Source organism: Chaetodon auriga, chromosome 6, assembly GCF_051107435.1.
Source record: "Chaetodon auriga isolate fChaAug3 chromosome 6, fChaAug3.hap1, whole genome shotgun sequence".
NCBI lineage: Eukaryota > Metazoa > Chordata > Actinopteri > Chaetodontiformes > Chaetodontidae > Chaetodon > Chaetodon auriga.
Window position 1 is genome coordinate 26,739,699 of NC_135079.1, and position 18,004 is coordinate 26,757,702.

Sequence of the window (18,004 nt, forward strand, 5' to 3'; positions counted from 1 at the left end):
GCAGTGTGACCTAATGACTTGGCAGCTGTTGGCCTGCGTTAGCAGATTTCTGCCATTTCAGAGCTGGACTGAGGCTATAGTTCTGAAATAGAACTCTAGACCAGCTAATAAAGGACACCATACAACACTGAAGATAACGCTGAAAACACACACACACACACACACACACACGCACACACGCACACACACACACACACACACACACACACACACATTTACTCTTAGATTCCAGTGGACACAGAAGCCATAGAAATACACACACACACACACACACACACACACACACACACACACACACACACACACACACAAACACACACACAGTCATGTCTCCATCATTCTTGGGGACACTACATAGACTTACATTCATTTCCTGGAGACTTACCCAAACCATAACCGTAAATACTACTTGCCTGACCCTAACCTTAACCTTAAAGTAACCTTAACCCAAGTCTTCACCCTAAAATGTAATGATTTACATGATCAGGACTTGCGTTGTCATCACTACATGAGTAATACATGGCCCCACACACACACACACTGACATATGCACATACAGACACACACAGACACACACACAGAGGAGTTCTTCAATTAAGTACATCTCATCCCAGTGACAGACCACGAAATGTTCTACCATGACATATGACTGGCAGGGACACATGAAGAGCATGTACGACTTGTAAGAGGGGATTGGTTGGCTCAGTTATGAAGGAGGATGAAGGGGATGGAGAGATCTGTGATTATGATGTATTACTTTCCCTATGTTGGTGTCCTAATAAACTTTTATCTCCCATGTAACTGACTTGTCATGCACACAAATGCAAAGTGCGTGACGTAAAGTAAACAATACTAAAATATCTAAAAAGTGTGTTTTTGTTGTCATTTTGATCAGTATTGCAGAATACTGATAATATAGTGCGATAGGAGCAGTATAGTGTTTGGGTGTTTTCAGTGAATATCAGTGAAGGTATCAGATATGAAATTTCAAAAATTACAAATAAATAAGTTAAAGCCTCCATGTGTGGGATCTGGAATGTCTGTGTGTAGCGAATCCCAGACACCCTGTGACAGAAAGCAATGCACACTCATCCCTCCTTCACCCAAAGGGTCAATACCTCAGGGGCATGAGATGAAATAACAAGATTATTACTGTATTACTGGCTGTGATCGTATAAAAAGAACAATGCAGTGCCTTTAATTGACTTAAATGTGAAAGGGTCAGTGTCCTCAGTTGAGAGAATAAAGACACTTACACACAAGTGTAAATGCATAATTCTAACTGTAACTATATATCTAGACACACTGAGTGATAAATGTGACGTAACAGTTTGGAAATATGGACATGAGCTGTTTGGTTGCATTGTGCTGGATGTGCTTGTGACCAGTGATGTAGTGGTGCCTGAGGAAGTTGGTATAATCTTAATTTAGTTTGCTTATTCACTTTCTTTCTGAGAGTTAGATGATCAGATGAGAGAAGATTAACACCACTCTCATGGTTGCTCATTAAGTATGAAGCTGGAGCAAGTCAGTCAGTTTAGCATGTTGTACCTTATTTGTTTAACCTGTTCAAAAACAGTACAAGGGCAAAAATGACAAGGCTAGCTGTTTCCACTTGTTTCCAGTCTTTGTGCTAAGATAAGCCATGTGGCTGCTGGCTGTAGCTTCATATTTATTGTACAGACATGAGAATGGTATCAATCTCATCTAACTCCTGAAAAAAAGTGCATTTTCCAAAATTCCTTCAACTTCATATCATGTGCGAATTCTGAAATGATCGTGAACTATTATCACTCAAATTGGATAGTTTTGCACAAGACTCATTATACTCATACATTCACAGTATATGTCACAATAGTTATTGGACCCTAATTGCATCACAATTCTAGCATATAAAGTTAAATCATATTGTTACTTACCACCCACCAGTAGTAAACATCAGAGGGCAGCTGGACGTTGTCTCTGGTCCAAACTGGTGAGATATCGGGGTCGTAGTTCTCATCAAACCAGTCAGAAACACCGGGGTCTCCGACACAGCGTGGGCAGGCACATGTTTTCTGCTGTGGGGTGTCAGATGGTGACAGCTTGTGTGCGCCCACATAGCTGGGCACTAGCTTCACCCGCCTCGACTCCTCCCACCCAGGTGGCTCCAGGTAGTTGAAGTTAACGCCCCCACGGAGCGAGACAGAGAAGAAAAGTGAGGTGAGAAAGATAAGAGCCAGTGAGGCAAGGAGAACCCAGACTCTGCGGGAACATCTCACCCTGCCTCCTTTCTCTGGCCCGCTTCCTCCCATGGTACTACCTCCTGCCGTTCCAACCATCCCTGTGCTCAGCCAGGGCCTGAGCTCGGAGAGTCTGGGAGCTCCCCTGGATGGACCCCCGCCCCAGGACCCCCAGCCCCACCTCCTGTCCCGGTGCAGGGTGGAGGACGGGATGCGGCCCCCCCATGGCCATGCCCCCACCCCTAGGCCTGCCACTGTCCCCAGCCCACCACTAGCACCTTTTCCTCCGCCGCTGCCGGCGTGCAACAACGACCAAGGCCTGGTCAGCGTGATTGGGATGACCCCCTAACTAGCACAAGATCACCCACTATATAAGACTTATAAACACACACACACACACACACACACACACACACACACACACAGACACACACTGATGGAAGACAATGTGTCAGAGTCAATTTGTCTCACAGTCAAGCTGTGCACTCAACGATCCTCCTACGCTTTCTCCCCGTCTCCCGCTGGATTTTCCTTCTCTCTCTCTCTCTCTCTCTCTCTCTCTCTCTTTTCTCTCTCCTTCACAGCTATGTGCTTGTCTCATACACAGAAATGTTTCCACACAAACACACACACACGCACAGACTGAAGTCACAGCTGAATTACACACAGCTGTAGCCTGACTGCTTCGGACGTCCTTTGCTTCTTCAGCTTCGATCAGCCTCTGATTTTTCCACCTGTCTATCCTTTGTTCGTTCCCTCCTTCTTCACCTAACTTTCCCTTCTCTGGGCCCCACTGTCTTTACGTCCACCTCTCTCTTTTGCCTCAGTTTTTTGCATTAACTGCAGTGTCCATTTTCAGTAAAATCCAGCACACGGTGCGAATGGATGTAGCAGTCCCTCGTTTTCTCTGCCATCTGTGTGAATGTTCAGCTCGGCTTCAGCTCTCTGCTTTCTCTCTTTTTCTGTCTCTCACGTTGCACTGAAGTGATGTAGCCAAGGATAGCTGGTAGACTAATTGAGAGCAGCAGAGAGAGAGAAGGAAGAAGGGAGGAGGAGGAGAGGGAGGAGGAGCGGCAGAAGGGAGGAGGTCTGGCCTGAAGGGTGTTCCATCATGTCTCTAGCCATCTTAGATCAAAAAATACTTATTTTGTTCCTTCTCCTTTTCTGCTTGGTTCCTCTGTCATCAGCTCAGTATTCTCGCATCTGTTTTTTTCCTCCTCTTCTTTCCTTTCTCTTTCTTTCATCTCACCTGGTTACTCTTCGTCTCAAGGTCCATCCTCTCCTCTTTCACCCCTTTCAGTCATTTTCTATTTGCCTGTTTCACTGTTGCTCTGAGATCTTGTCCATGAACGGCAGCTGTGTCAATTTTAAAGCACTCTTCTGTTGCTGTCCCTCTCCATGCTTTCCTCAGACACTAAGTTTAAAAAGTTGGGAGAGAGTCTCAGCTCTTTGTGGTGAATGATGAAATCTTAATGCGAAGAAAAAAATTCAACACACTCAGAGAGTAGCATAAGGTTTCAGAATGCTGCTCCAATGAGAGTACAGCATTCACTGCTTCTAGATTTTCTAGCTGTCAGCTCTGTCGTTGAGGGGTTCTGGGACATGAAAAAATGAAAAAAGCAAAACAAAACACAAAGATAAAAGTAAAATTACTTTGGAAGAAGTAATCAAAGCATTGCAAAGTGAATTGTTCAATGTTCTTCCAATGGCAAGATTTTTATGATGATGATTCATCTGGGGAAGAAGCTGCACCAAGAAATGGCCAAAGTGGTGTTGCGCAGAGAGTGCGATGGAAAAAAAGACAAAACCAATCAGCCCCAAATCTCATCTTCTCTCCAGCTGGCTTTGAGAGGACGATGGGAGGAAGGGCAGGGACAGTGTCTATCCTGCAGCCCAGAGTGCATGTATGTGTGTATGTGCCTGTGATTTAATGTGTGTATGGTGCTAAGCTAGGGTTGCACGCTGTCTGCCAGCTGCACTAATTTAATTGTGTTCTACAGCTGTGCTGCTGTGTGTGTGTGTGTTTGTTTGTGCGCAGCCTACTGGTTGGTGGCGTACATTTCATAAGGCTGGTGAACTTGAGGTGACTGCTGCTTAGCTCTAATCTGCCAAACTGTAATCCAAGGGTAAAACCCCAGCAGTGCCCACTTTATACCAGCTGTCAGCCCTGCTCATGTTCATCTGATGCCCTATAAACACCTGCTTAAGTCACCTGCACACACACCCACACACACAGATTCAAAGTACACTGGTGTCTTTCTGCTGCAATAACAACTAGTTTGGTGTGTGTTTCTGTGTAACCTGGACCCCTGAGGCACAAACCACTTCTCCCAGTCTTCTTATTTCATGATCAAATGTCCGTGTGTGTTTGTGTGTCATTCAGGGATTCGACTGTCTGGCCTCAAGTATGGCTGTCCATTCCCATAGAAAACCTGTGGAGACACAGAGAGAGAAAGAGATAAAAGAGAGAAGAGAGTTGTTCACTGCCACAGCCTCATTGACCATACTGACATCTTTAATCCTCATCTCTTTTTCCAATGTGATCCTTTTCCCCTCTTTTCATCCCTACTCCCTCTTTGCTCAGTTTGTCTTTTAGACTGTCCATCAAGGGACAAGAGCAAATATGCAACATAGTTCTGCTTTGTCCTGATATTCTGTCCATTGTTTGGTTCTGAACCATTTCAAAATGTCACTAAGCTAAACTGGAGATGTTGAAGCAGACTGGCAAAATATAGAGTGGAAGAGTTGGGGGATATGAGGCAAAGGAATAGACCTCCTACACAAACCCCTTTCAGGTCTGGTAGCTGCTGTGTTTTTGTGATTCATGCATCTGTCAGAGATGGAGACTCGAAGTAAAACTCAGAGTCCCACTTAAATTGCACAGTGACTTGAGACTTGACTTGAGACTCATCCTCAAAAAGACTTGAGACTGAACTCGGACTCGAGATTTGGGACTTGTGAATGATCTTATTTTATTTCTTAGGGGCATTAATATCAAGGAAATGTCAGAACAGCTGAATGTCAATCCTTCCCTCATTATCATGCGTACTTGAGTTGCTACCAGCCCCATATAAGCCCCCGTATATTTTCATGCACACTCTACTCTAATGCATACACTATGCTCTTACATGCCTCAAATTACATCAGAAATAATTAAACCAAAAGAGCTTCACAAGACATAGCAAAGAAGTATTAAATCACAATATGCAGAAGAGAATGATACCTTGAATGACTGACAAGTTGTCTGCTGTCACTCAGTGTCATCGCTGCCTTTGTTAAGGAAACTCAGGTGTGTTTTTATAAAAATGTTCACCAATACCTCCAGCTCGAGTCTACCCATGAAAAGAAAGAGGCTGTCCAAACAGATCTTAATGGCAGACAGACCATAAATGGAGCAGTGAGTACAAGGTAAACCAAACAAACTGTACAATTTAGACACAAGATAGATATGTTGCATTGTATTAGCTTGTTAAAGCAATCACATTCCAAACAACTAATCAATGCTGATACTCTATGCTAATAGATAAAAGAGTGATGATAATACAGTGCTATTATAATTTTAATTATTAGATTTATTATTATTATAATACAATCCTTTGAATTCCTTAGATATAGCTATGCAGTGTCCTAAGCAGACCAGGTGGCATTCAGGAGATGAAAGACTGCTCATTACAACCATATGAGACTTGAGACTTGGTTTGGACTCTACACAGGTTCCTTGTGTTTTCCCAGTTTGTTTTTGGTTCATATTTTTTCCTACATGGTGTCCTGTATTTGAGTCTCTTTTGAACCGCATAAAACATCACAGGCATTTATTAAGAATACAGATACAAACAAGCTTAACTGAAGTTAATCTCATTTCAGGAATCGACCTACTATAAGTGGTTTTTAAAGAAAAAAAAAAAAATTCAAGCACGAGACCATTGAGGAAAACAGCGAGGTAGTCAAAATCATGTGGAAAAATATCTGTCTTAAATGTACTGCTGCCCCTTTGTCCCCTGTTGATGTGATGCTGGACGTAAATATCTAAACCATCTTGAATTTGCTGCAACATTCTTTACTGCTGTTATTAAATGTTTTGGTAGTTTTTTGTCTGAACTATCAAGTAGAACTCAAACGACCAGCCAATTAATTGGTCAACAACTGTTTTGAGGATGGACTGATCTTTCAGTCATAAAGTTCCAAAAAAAAAAAAGGAATTTCAGCTTCTCATTAATGAAAATGTATAACAAGGAATTGGTACACACATGAAATGACTGACAGTAAGATACAGACAACCAGGACTCCGACTGCATATGTAAGAACATTCATTACTACAACTACTACCAAAGACAGGTTGCCAGGAAAAGTATGCAGCATATGAAGGAATCAATTACAATTAGCTGCAGCCGTCACTGGAAAGCAGCTGGTAATAGCTATGATAAATTTACAATTATGTTTGGTTATGAAAGCCAATAAATTCACCCACTTAAGAGATAGACAGGTGGTACTTGCGTGGCCCTGAGTTTAGCAGCAGAGGTGTGCAGGTGAAGATTCAGTGGTTGGAGTCAATACCAGAGTGATGACAGAGTGGAGACAGAAACAACAGAATCCGCTTTGCCTGTTCTGTGACAGCTTCTAAGTGTTGCAAAGTGATTCAAAGAGTCCAATCCCAGGGCAGCTTTTCCCCGGTGAAGTAATTTCCAGGGCCCACTTCCAAGGGAGGGATCTGGGTGTCGCTCCTTTTTGATTTGATTTTTAAAACAATTTCTTTCCATGAGTATACATCATAACAACCACAATGAATAAATATGTGGGGTTTTGATGCTCAGAGGAGAACAACAATAAGCACTCTATTATTATCTGTGATGCTTATCAGTTTATGATTTATCACATGTTGAACTTGTGCATTTAAACATTTCGGAATAATAGAGTAAGAGCCTTATAACATGTAGAAGCATCCATGCTTCTTAGAAAAGAGTTCCTTTGTTTAGAGAAGACAAGAAAGTTCATCAAAGGAAAGAGTCCAAAAGTGACTGTGAGGTTGTGTGTTTGAGACAAACATTTGATGTCTCAGTTCCAATATTGGTTCTGTTCCAGCAGTAATGTTGCATTATTCTCCTTTAAATCCCAATTTGAGAAATCATCCATTGTTCTGTGTGAGAAATTCCATATAGGTTAGAAAGAAAGTCTTGGCTATTAACAGCCCAATGGATCCGTATTTTAGTAAATAATGGCAAAAGCAATATGGTTTTTTTGACCTTGTGTGTTGGTCTTTATCAAACAATACTTAGTTGTGTATAAGAATGTCCTGCTGTCTGTCCCCACCACCTATGAGGATATAATAACTAATTACATTATGATGACAGTCTGCCTGTTCTCCTTGCTACCAACCCACCCACCTGGCAGCTATTATAATCCACTACTCTAAATTTGATGCATCGCCATGGCAGCCAGCAAACCATGCAGGGTTGTTACGGCAACAAAAACCACAGAGTCCCCAACCTTGGCCCATGTAATCAATGTTAGAGCACAAAGACAGACTTTGCTTTCCACTAATACTTCTGCACACATCTCCCCATGGAGCCACAGCCCTGGCTGTCCTGGTGGTTTATTAGAACCTTAGAACAAATACACATACAAGAGCTGAAAGAGCGTGTTGCATTACCACAGCTATCTTCTGAGTCCCAACAAGCTGCACATTTACAATATGAACTTAAGCTGGTTCATTTATCTGATTGAGTATTCCTTCTATTTATCCTTGGTGCTGAGGGTTACAATTAATCAAGCTCACCTCTGCCCCTTCCAGTGCAACTGAGAGCATTCTTTCTGGTATTCATTTGTTATTTTTGAGAAACTGAAGGACAAATGCAGATCACTGTTGACAATGGCAACTGTTCATGGGAAGAGCTGTCAGTACTTTCCACTGTATTCCTCACTATTATCCATTTTGTCCTTTAGGGTCCACACAACTGTCAATGAAATCCTCTGTTAGATGATTTATCTCATCAGGTTTTCACTGAACAAAGACAAGAAAACAGCTGATCTATCTTGCATTGATGTTAGCAATCCTACATGTTCTGCAGCTGCAGCTCTTTTTCATGAGTCTGTCTAAGCAGTATATATAGTTTAGAAGCAGTTTTGGGTATGTGAACTTGGCTTCTGTTTTGTATTCTGTCCAGTTTTTGTCCACTGCTCTGCCATCTGAACGGCAGCATTTCTCTTGAATTGATTTGAGTCAAACTTCGACAGGAGCTCACCACTTCAAACTGTCCACCACCTCCTCCTTGTTCCCCTATCTCTCTTTAGGAGTACAAATTCTCCTGTCATATTCCTGGAATTTTGGTGCCATTTTATAGCTAGCAATTATCACCCAGGACCTTTCTGCCAGCCACCTTTTTGTAACAATGACTCTTAACTGTGCAGGGAAATGGCAATCTTTACTCACTCTGCGTCCTGATAAATAATCTTGTAACTGACACCTTCGGTCACCTCCTCTCTTTATTCTGTTGGTGAGGCAATCTAATAAAAAAAACTGTTTTCCTAGCAGCAGTTTTACTCCACACTTCGATGTGCTTGTACAGAAGAGTGAGCACCAGCATTGTTATTATTAAAAATGAATACTTGCCCTGGGAAACTGACAGTGCTGGACTCAGGGCCTCATTTATAAAAATGTTATTAGATTTATACTTTAACTTAGTCTTAAGATCCTTTGTTTGATTCATAAAATATGATGAGCATAAAAAACTTAAGCAGGTTCTAAGAATCCCATTTGTAACTTGTGCATCTGTGATCTACAAATCTCAAATCAACTTAAATTGACAGGACCTGTCTTGCAATTTCCTCTTATACAAAGCCAACACAAATGAGGGCTTAGTCAAGAATTGCCATGGACCAAAAGAGAAAAGCAACACTTTTTTGAAGGCAAGATCACTAAATAGCGGGTTGGCAGAAAAAGACAACATGATGCTTGGGAGTGTGTCGCTGCTGCAGTGAATGAGGTGGACGGAACTAGTGCTGACATTAAACAGACATGGTCTGACCTTAAAGTACAAGGGGGAAAAAAAGCAAAATTAATTGATGTGATGTGTCCAAAAATAACGACTGTATGTCTGCTAATTCCTCACATCTTTAACTGACAATTCCAATCACACTGTTCTTGCTCAGGCAAAGTTTAACACAGGTTTGGGTGCATATGCAACCCAAACTGTAATACTGATACATAAGCCGCAGGAAAATCATCAAGTCTAGACTGCTTAGAGTTAAGGTCATTTCCACGTCAAAGTAAGATTTCATAAATAGCTAGTTATATGTGGTTGTCTGCTAAAGTCTGTTTCATAAATGAGGCCCCAGGCTTGCATTTTATGAATAATAATAGAACAATAATAAAAGTCTTTTCAGAGATGGGTGTAATGTCCACAGATTGCATATTAATGTAGAATACAGTATGTCCTACATCACTTAAAGGATAAGTCTCCATCATGATTATGCAAGCAGGCTAACAAGGAACAAGGGGAATAGGACCAAACGCATACGCCATAGGCAGAGCCTGTGCAGTTCCCTTCGTATTCATAAGTTGCAGTAGCTATTTAAGATGATCAAATGCATGATCAAACTTTGTGCTGTTCACTGTTTGTGTCCTGCCTCATAAGGTGCTGTTCTAATCGCATTCCTTCATGACATTTCACCTTGACATTACCTGTGTTATCTATTGTTGAATGCAGGCTACACCCAATTCACCTGCTACTAGATAATCATGACATGATATTTTCGGGTGCAAACAGCTGCTAACATCAAATTATTTTATCAACAACAATGTGGTCTTGCATTCAGCATGAATTTACTTTATTTTATGTTGTCCTATAGGAGTCAGTTGCCCATTATGTAACCTGTACATGTCAGCACTGGTTGTGTAAGTTGTGTAATTGTGAAAAGGAGACAGAATCTATACCTGCAATTTAGGAACAAATTCTCCGGTGTAACATTAATGTCTGAACAGCAACAACACACAACACTCTCCAGCAGTTACCTGTTCCAGGAGAAAAAGCCATATTAAAGCTAAATTCATATGAGGACAGGATCACTGTCAATGATCTCCAGCTATACTGCCACAATAGTCACAATTTATTGATCAATAGAAAATTCATTTCAAAATAGAAAACATTACACTTCACAATGTCCTGTAGCATATTCATAATACGAGATATGGGAGGGGACCTTAACTGCATTTGTCCAAGGGCCAGAACTTTTCTTTGGGGGCTGGACTTTAAAAACTTTCTTACAAAATTTACCTTATTCTTGTAAGCCTAAATCAGTGTGAACAGACTCCAAAAAACACAGAAAATCCATAATGATAACTTGATACCGAACTAGAAAATTCCCTCAGACCTCCACCAAGTAAGCAGTCCGTGCTCAATATAAAACCTGCAGTTCAACTACCAATGAATGAGTCCTCAAACATGCTGTAAATTATAGATGTCAATATCAATGGATGGTCTTAGTATGACGTGATCTATATTTTTGTTGTGCCCTCCTCTCTTCTTCAGCCTGCCGGCAGTTAGGCTGAGTCTACAGTCTAGTCTGCCACCACCTTCTCTCTTGTTGCTTCCTTTGTATCAACACACTGTGTATAAAGTGAAGGAAGATACCACGGCTGCTGCTGTCCAAAGCTTTTGTAATGCAACATTACCTTTTGTTCTCTTTTCTGATTACACCGCATGCCGAGAATAAGAAGAAATACTGCTGTGCTAAGAAACAAACAAACAAAAAAAGACTGTGCTAACAAAACCCTGTTTTTAAGACTGAGAGTAAAAGTAAGCATTGGCACTATCTTAGTATTCCCTGCTACAGGATCATTTCCTTTACGTGTTTAACTAAAGCATGTCTTGACCTTGGTCCTCTATGGATAGTGTAGTTCTTTGGTAAATTTGGTCTTATGTATGCCTGCTGGTACTAACCATGAACAATATTTGCACTGGCTGTAACTATCCCCTGGTCACACACCTGAATGTGACACAGTAAAATTCTTCCACATCTTCACAAAATATTTGGTTCTTAAAACTTGGTGATGTAGGGATGAAGGGACTACTCCCAAGGCCAGGTGGTGAACTACAGGTACTGTCGCTAAAGAGTGAAAAAAGATGCAACAAGGTAACAATGGTAACAACTGCTTGCTTACAGTCAGCAAGCTTGTTAGCTCGGTCTATGACAGGATAATGAGATCACAGTAAGTTCAAAAGATGTATTGGTACTATTGAACTTGAAAAGAATATGTAGCAAGTCCAACTGCAGCAATTTAACTGATAAACTGATCTGAATCAATTTCACTGTGAATCAATAAATGAAGAATACATTTTGCCCCAAAATTACATAGTTTTAAATACTGTTGTGACAAGGCTTTTAGTCCTATATTGTCTTATATGACTATTTTGCAGCTTTTCATTTGTAAATGTTTGAAATGCTATGAAGACCTTTCTGGATATGTCTTCAAGAAAACCACTTAAAAAAACACCCTCATCGACAATCTGGATCTTATTGTTGAAGTATCTGAGACAAAAAACCCTGACTTCAATGGTACTTGTCATCTGGAAACACAGAAAGTCATGACCAGCATCAAGTGAAGAGAGAAAATGAAAACATGAAATGGAAGAAACAAATCCCAAAATCAAAAAGCAGCCAATTTGAAAAGAAAATAATGGGTTAATTATGATCAAATTCAAGCATCTCCTTTTTTATAAACTGCAAGCTGAAAGCCTCACCCTGCAACTTGGCTGTAGCCATGGAAACCCACTATCTGTATCATATGGAAAGAGATTATTCTTTCATTCCTGCCTTCAGTTAATTCTGTCATACCCTCACTCTGATTAGATAAAATTACTGTAAAAATCAACTCCTTAAAATTTAACTGGCAAAAACAGATTCATTAAACAATTTCACAATTCATGTTCCTCCTATATGTATGCATATATAAGTTTGTGCATATGTCCTGATTAACTGTTTTATAGATAAAATATGTCCATTAGAGAGAGATTGTTTATTTTGACTTAATCTTAATGTCTCCAAGCCAGGCTAGAGACCTCAGTGTGTTTACTTAAACACTGGCAAAATAACACATCTGAAATCCATTCTATCATTTTCCAGGGACTGACTGATGTGGAAGTAAAATCATTAGTTATCATTTTACTTTGGTCTACATATTCTCTTATTTTATTTTCTGTGTCACAGTGACTTGGAAAAGAGGCCCTACTCTCCCACAATAAAAGATAAAGAGTGGAAGCTGTAAACTGATGGCTCAAAGAAAGGCAGAGATGGCAAAGCCTACTAGGGATATATCCTCGAAAGAAGTGCAACAAGGAACACAGACAACGCAGAACAGTTCAAGGCACGGCCCAAACACACCAGTAATGGAGGGCCTGCTGGAACTTCAGAAACACAAAAATCAGACAAGACAGTCTAATCACAGTTGCTACTGTGCACAAGCCTCCAAGGAGGACTTGGATATCTGGCTGGAGAATGCTTTTGAAGGGGCTATGGGAAAGGCTGTAGTCCATAGTGACCTATGGAGAAAATTGCTTAGTTAAGACTGAATATGGATGGAAGTGGTGCACCAGAGAGGGCACACCACACAAGGACCTCACTAGCAAGGTAACGCAGAAGTCGACCAATACTTCCAGGAATGCACGGTCATATGTAGGGAGGCTGGGGAGACTTACCAAAAGGTAGAATTGATCCCAAAGGATGCATGGAAGAGGTTGTATCACCCATCTTTGGTTGCCAGAAGTCCTGAAACAAGGCCAAGTGTGCAGGATGCATAATCCAGGCAGGAGAGGGCAAAGAATAGGAGGCAAGACCATTAAGAGTACTATTCCATGGGGCCATCACCTGCATCTGCACAACATCTCAACAAAGGGCTGTACCAAGCCATGGAGATGAAGGGAGAGGGAAGAAGGCATCTGAAGCAGTCCCAGGTGCTTCATTAGCCTATCCTCTCTCTTTAGGACATAAGTTCACCTTAAACTCCGAACCTACCTTAAATCAAAGGTCCGCCCAGAAGGAGTGGCAATATACCTGAAAAATGACAACTTGGATGAGGTGGGGGACATTTTTGATCTCACACCGAAGGAGTGGAGCAGCTAAAACCAGTACCTATCTATAGAGGTAAGTAGGAACTGAACAACTGATGACTTCAAGAACACAGAACCTGCCACCTTGAAAACAAATAGTGAATATCTGAGGAGGGGTTGTCACAAGGAGAGAGCTTGAAAAGCTCTGGGTAGGCAGTGCAGCAAAGAAGTTGCAATTCTCTAAGAAGGTATATGATAGCAAATGGGAAGCTGAACCAATAGTATGGTGTGTGAACTGTGGGGGATCTATCAATCTGCTCATAGCCTGGAAGGGTCAAGGCCTGGATAGACCACAGATGATACCTGGCAAGAGAAAGATGCTTGTTATGGCTTCAATGAAGTCTAGCTAAAAACCCAGTAAAAGTCATGGATACACTCTTTTGTGCAGGATGCCAAAGGGAAAGACTACCACAGGTATAAATCATCACCCAATAGGATCTGAGGGTGTACTCCCCAGGTATAGGCAGAGTTGCTGGACTGACAGTGATGTGTAATGTGGTACATATGAGTTGGAAGGCAACACAGGATGACTGAAGAAAGCATCCTATACTGAAGACTGGCAAGTCAGAAAATTTGTCAATCCTTTTCTTCGACTTGATGAACTACCACATGACCATCAGTTGTAGGAGGGAGGTTCTGGTGGAACAACAATCCAACACCAGGAGGGAGTTGCAAGGGCAATCCTGTTGGAACTGGCTGGAACTTTCACATTATCGGCTAAAATGACCTGGATTGAGGCTGACTGTACAACACTCTGGACTGCAGGACAGGGACTGTTGTGGAGCAAACAAAAGTCTGTGAATACTTTTGCCTTTACAAACCAGATCCAAGTGAAGATGAAAAAGACAGCATTAGACACCTGGCAGGTGTTAACCAACAAACAGCTGTAGCAGGAGGATGGTCAGGACAATGGGAGCTAACATCCTGGGGAAAAATGCCACGGGTCAAAACTCCAGAACCCACATCAGCTCAACCAGGGAGAAAACGTAACAACACTATTGTGTGAGATATAGAGATATCACCAGATGCAGATTTATGTACACTCTGTAAGTCAGATTGCTATCTGCACGCCAACTGAATCCCCCTCTGGCAACTGAAGGCATCAATGATAGACCTGGGGAGGAAAGGAGGTGGGGGTGGAAAATGTTTCTCACTCGCATGAAGAACCTGTGAGGCCACAGGAATGCAAAGGCAGCATCCTCATAAAACAACACAAATCCCATCAGTAAATGGACTGCCAGGGCTGAGGAAATATATCAATAGCACAATGACAACACTTCAAAGCCCTATGTTGCTGGGAAATAATCAAACAAAAAGTGATGAAGAAGATGGTATATGAGGATCCTGGAATGTAAATTAGCATAAATGACTTTTCAAAACTGGAACAAACGTAATACTGGGATTGTAACTAACACTAGATTACGATTTAAGCTTGAAGGACACTGGACAAATCTTCAAATTTGGAGGTGTGTAGACCAGATGGCAGAGAAACTGAAACATTATCATCAAAAATGGACTGACACTAAAATAGCCATGCGACTGATAGGGACTGCAATGGTTCTTGAAATCTTTCACGATTGAAAGAGTGAGAAAATACAAACACCATCCTGTTTGACTTATAGTGGCTTCTTGTGTCAGCTAGAATTTATTTGATCTGTGGGTGATGATTCCTGGGAGCAGAGGTATCAGAGAATCAGCTATCTCACTACAAGAGTATACAACCAGATTTGTTGAAAAATGGAGGCTGATAATACTGGTAATAATGGTTAAAAAATGGCAAACAAACCAACCTGGTGTTCTGCTTCAATCATGGAACTTCACAAGCAATCCTTATTTAGGGGATTGTTTAATGCAACAGAGGAAAGTGATAACTAATCTTCCAGTGAGTGATCATCTGCGGGGAGCCCTGATATCCCTGGAGTATACATGACAGAGATAAAAGGGAGATACTGTTGGTCTTTAGCTTCCTGTTTAAAATGTAAATTGTGTTTGCCTCCCTATGATCCCCAGGTAATGTATTTCTTGATACCTAAAAGAGAGGTGAGTACAGGTTTTACATTTAGCATGGGGTGCAATCAGAGGGAGAGCTGAAGTGTTCAAATCACAGGCAGTAAAAAATCCTTCAAGAATCTATTCCATTAAAATCTTTATAGATAATTCAAACGTCTTTCAAGTAAATTCTAGCTGACACAAGAAGCCACTATAAGTTAAACAGGATGGGCTTTGTGTGGTCTCTCATTTTTGAGTTGCCAGGGTCCTGGCAGGAGCATTTTTGAATAATTTGAATCTCTGCATTTGGTGGGTACTATTTCTTAGGTTGGTACTCTCAGCATGACTATAATTAGCTTGGGTCCTATGACAAAAGATCACTTCAGAATTATGAGACTATAAGACAGTCCTTAAACAAAAATTAGAGTTTTGTAAATGTGATACGTTATATTTGCTATATGCACACAGTTGCCAGCTTACTAAATAAACCTAGCTAAAACTAATGCAGCTTAATACAACAGTATTGCAATAAATACTCCTAATCAAGGTTATAATGTTCAGTTTTTCTGGAAACTGTTTCAGAGAAGTGTTGATTCAACTTTTGGAAAACTGAATTGTCGAGGAACCCCTTGACTACCCTCTTGAAGTGCAGTGTTTTCTAATATTGCATACAACAGCAAGATGAAATAGAACTATTTGGGAGGTTTCAATGCACAATATGTATTTTTCTGCAGCTAGGAGTCTCAATTAACAAACTGGATGTTATTCTGGATGCTGGCCTTAACTTTGAAAATTACATACCAATATTTCAAGATCATTCTACCACATTCAAGTTCACTTTAAAATCCCCCTATTGGTTTTTGAGAAACCACATGGTTCAGCTCTCCAGTATATCTTTGACCTGGTCACTGACTATACCTGCATCAGATGTCTCAGGTCTTCAGACACTGGCTTTTTGGTTGTACCCAGAATAAGATCAGGAGCTAGTAAAGGCCTTCTGGAATGCTGATGAGCTGCAATCTATAAAAATGGCATCTACATTTAAAGTTAAACAGAACCTACCTGTTTTCTCAAGCATATGAACAATGTTTGTTTGTGTGTGTGTGTGTGTGTGTGTGTGTGTGTGTGTGTGTGTATAAGCATATGTTGTTTTGTCATTATTGTAAATGGTAAATGGACTGTATTTGCATAGCACTTTTCTAGCGTGACGACCATTCAAAGCGCTTTTACACACAAATCTGCCTTCATCCATTCACACACCTGCTCATTATGATCATTAAAAATACACTCACACACCGATGGCACAGTATCTGGGGCAATTTTTATCTTGCCCAAGGATAATTTGGCATGTGGACTGCCAAGGCCAGGGATCAAACCACCGACCTTTTGATAGGTGGAAAACCACTCTACCTTAACCGCATTGTCATGGCTATACCATTACATTGCAATGAAGTTTTTACATCTCTTTTTATGGAGAGCACATTGATTGACTGAATACTGAAATGTGTTCTATAAATAAAGCTTGTTTAAATGTTGCTGTTGCAGCCCCTGTGGGTAGAATACTATGAAATGTTACACATGTGACTGTATGTACAACATTTCCAAATTTGGTTGCAATACAGTTCGGCACCAAAATTGACTCATGCAGTGCATCAGGCCATGCCAAAATGGTAAGTAGTACTCAAAAATTATCAACTTCTTGTTTGGGTCATTCTAGTATGGTAATTGCAATGAACATTGGAAAAAATATGTTTACAAAAAAAAAAACAAAACAAAAAAAAAGGTAGAAGAATTTTACAAACCCAGATGGGCCTATATCAGTCATTGGCATCATCCAAGGAATACACCGTGCAAATATTGTTTTGCTTTGTCTCACAGGTCATAAGTTATTAGCTAAATGTAAAACACCCAATAACTGACCACATGATGGCACTATTGGTACCATGTTGTAATATGCTAACTATTTCCAGATGGGGCACCCATTCATTAAGTATGAATACTTGTAGTTGATGAGATTTTGACTTTTAAATATTCGTCTAACAGACTTCCATTACAAATTTTAATACTTTAAAAATGCATGTAAAATCACTGAAACAAATTTGCATATAGAAAAGTTATTGAATACATCACCTGAAGAAGATTTATTTGACACTGAATCAAAGTTTTTACGACAATCAGTACAATAAACAAAATGTCACACTAATAATAACAGTAATTAAGAACGAAGATAACCTGAGTTTGCACTTACTGCAGAATAAGCAATGTGAATGCTGACAGCTAAAATAAATTTCAAAGCCTTCAAGCGGAAACATGGTCTCGACTGCCAAAATTAGCTTCAGTCAGTCAATCAATCAATCAATCAATCAATCAATCAATCAATCAATCAATCCACCAATCAGAACAGATGACCAAACTGATGGAGATATACTTAGCAAATCAGCATCAGCTTTGTGTAATTGTTGCCTGAAAGTGCTGAGACTGCTGTTAAGGTACCACTTGAACAATTTCTCATTCAAATACCGTAGGTCAGGGGTATTCAACTAAAATTCAAAGAGGTCCGGTTAGAGAAAATTTCCTAAAGCAAAGGTCCGGAACATCATAATGTCATAACGTTATGATATGTGTGATATATATACTGAAGTAGCCTAGTAGTTGTATCAACATCTGCATGTAATCAACATCTGATCAAAT

At 40.6% G+C, this 18,004-nt stretch overlaps 1 protein-coding gene across 1 annotated transcript in view; it reads right to left on the reverse strand.

Moving 5' to 3' along the window:
- The window catches only part of st3gal2 (ST3 beta-galactoside alpha-2,3-sialyltransferase 2), a 70,758-nt gene that overhangs the window by 22,647 nt on the left and 30,107 nt on the right, over positions 1–18,004 (reverse strand). Inside the window, exon 2 of the mRNA XM_076733678.1 lies at positions 1,920–4,654. Within this exon, the coding sequence (XP_076589793.1) occupies positions 1,920–2,321 (402 nt within the window). The 5' untranslated portion in view covers positions 2,322–4,654. The remainder of the gene's footprint in view (positions 1–1,919; positions 4,655–18,004) is intronic.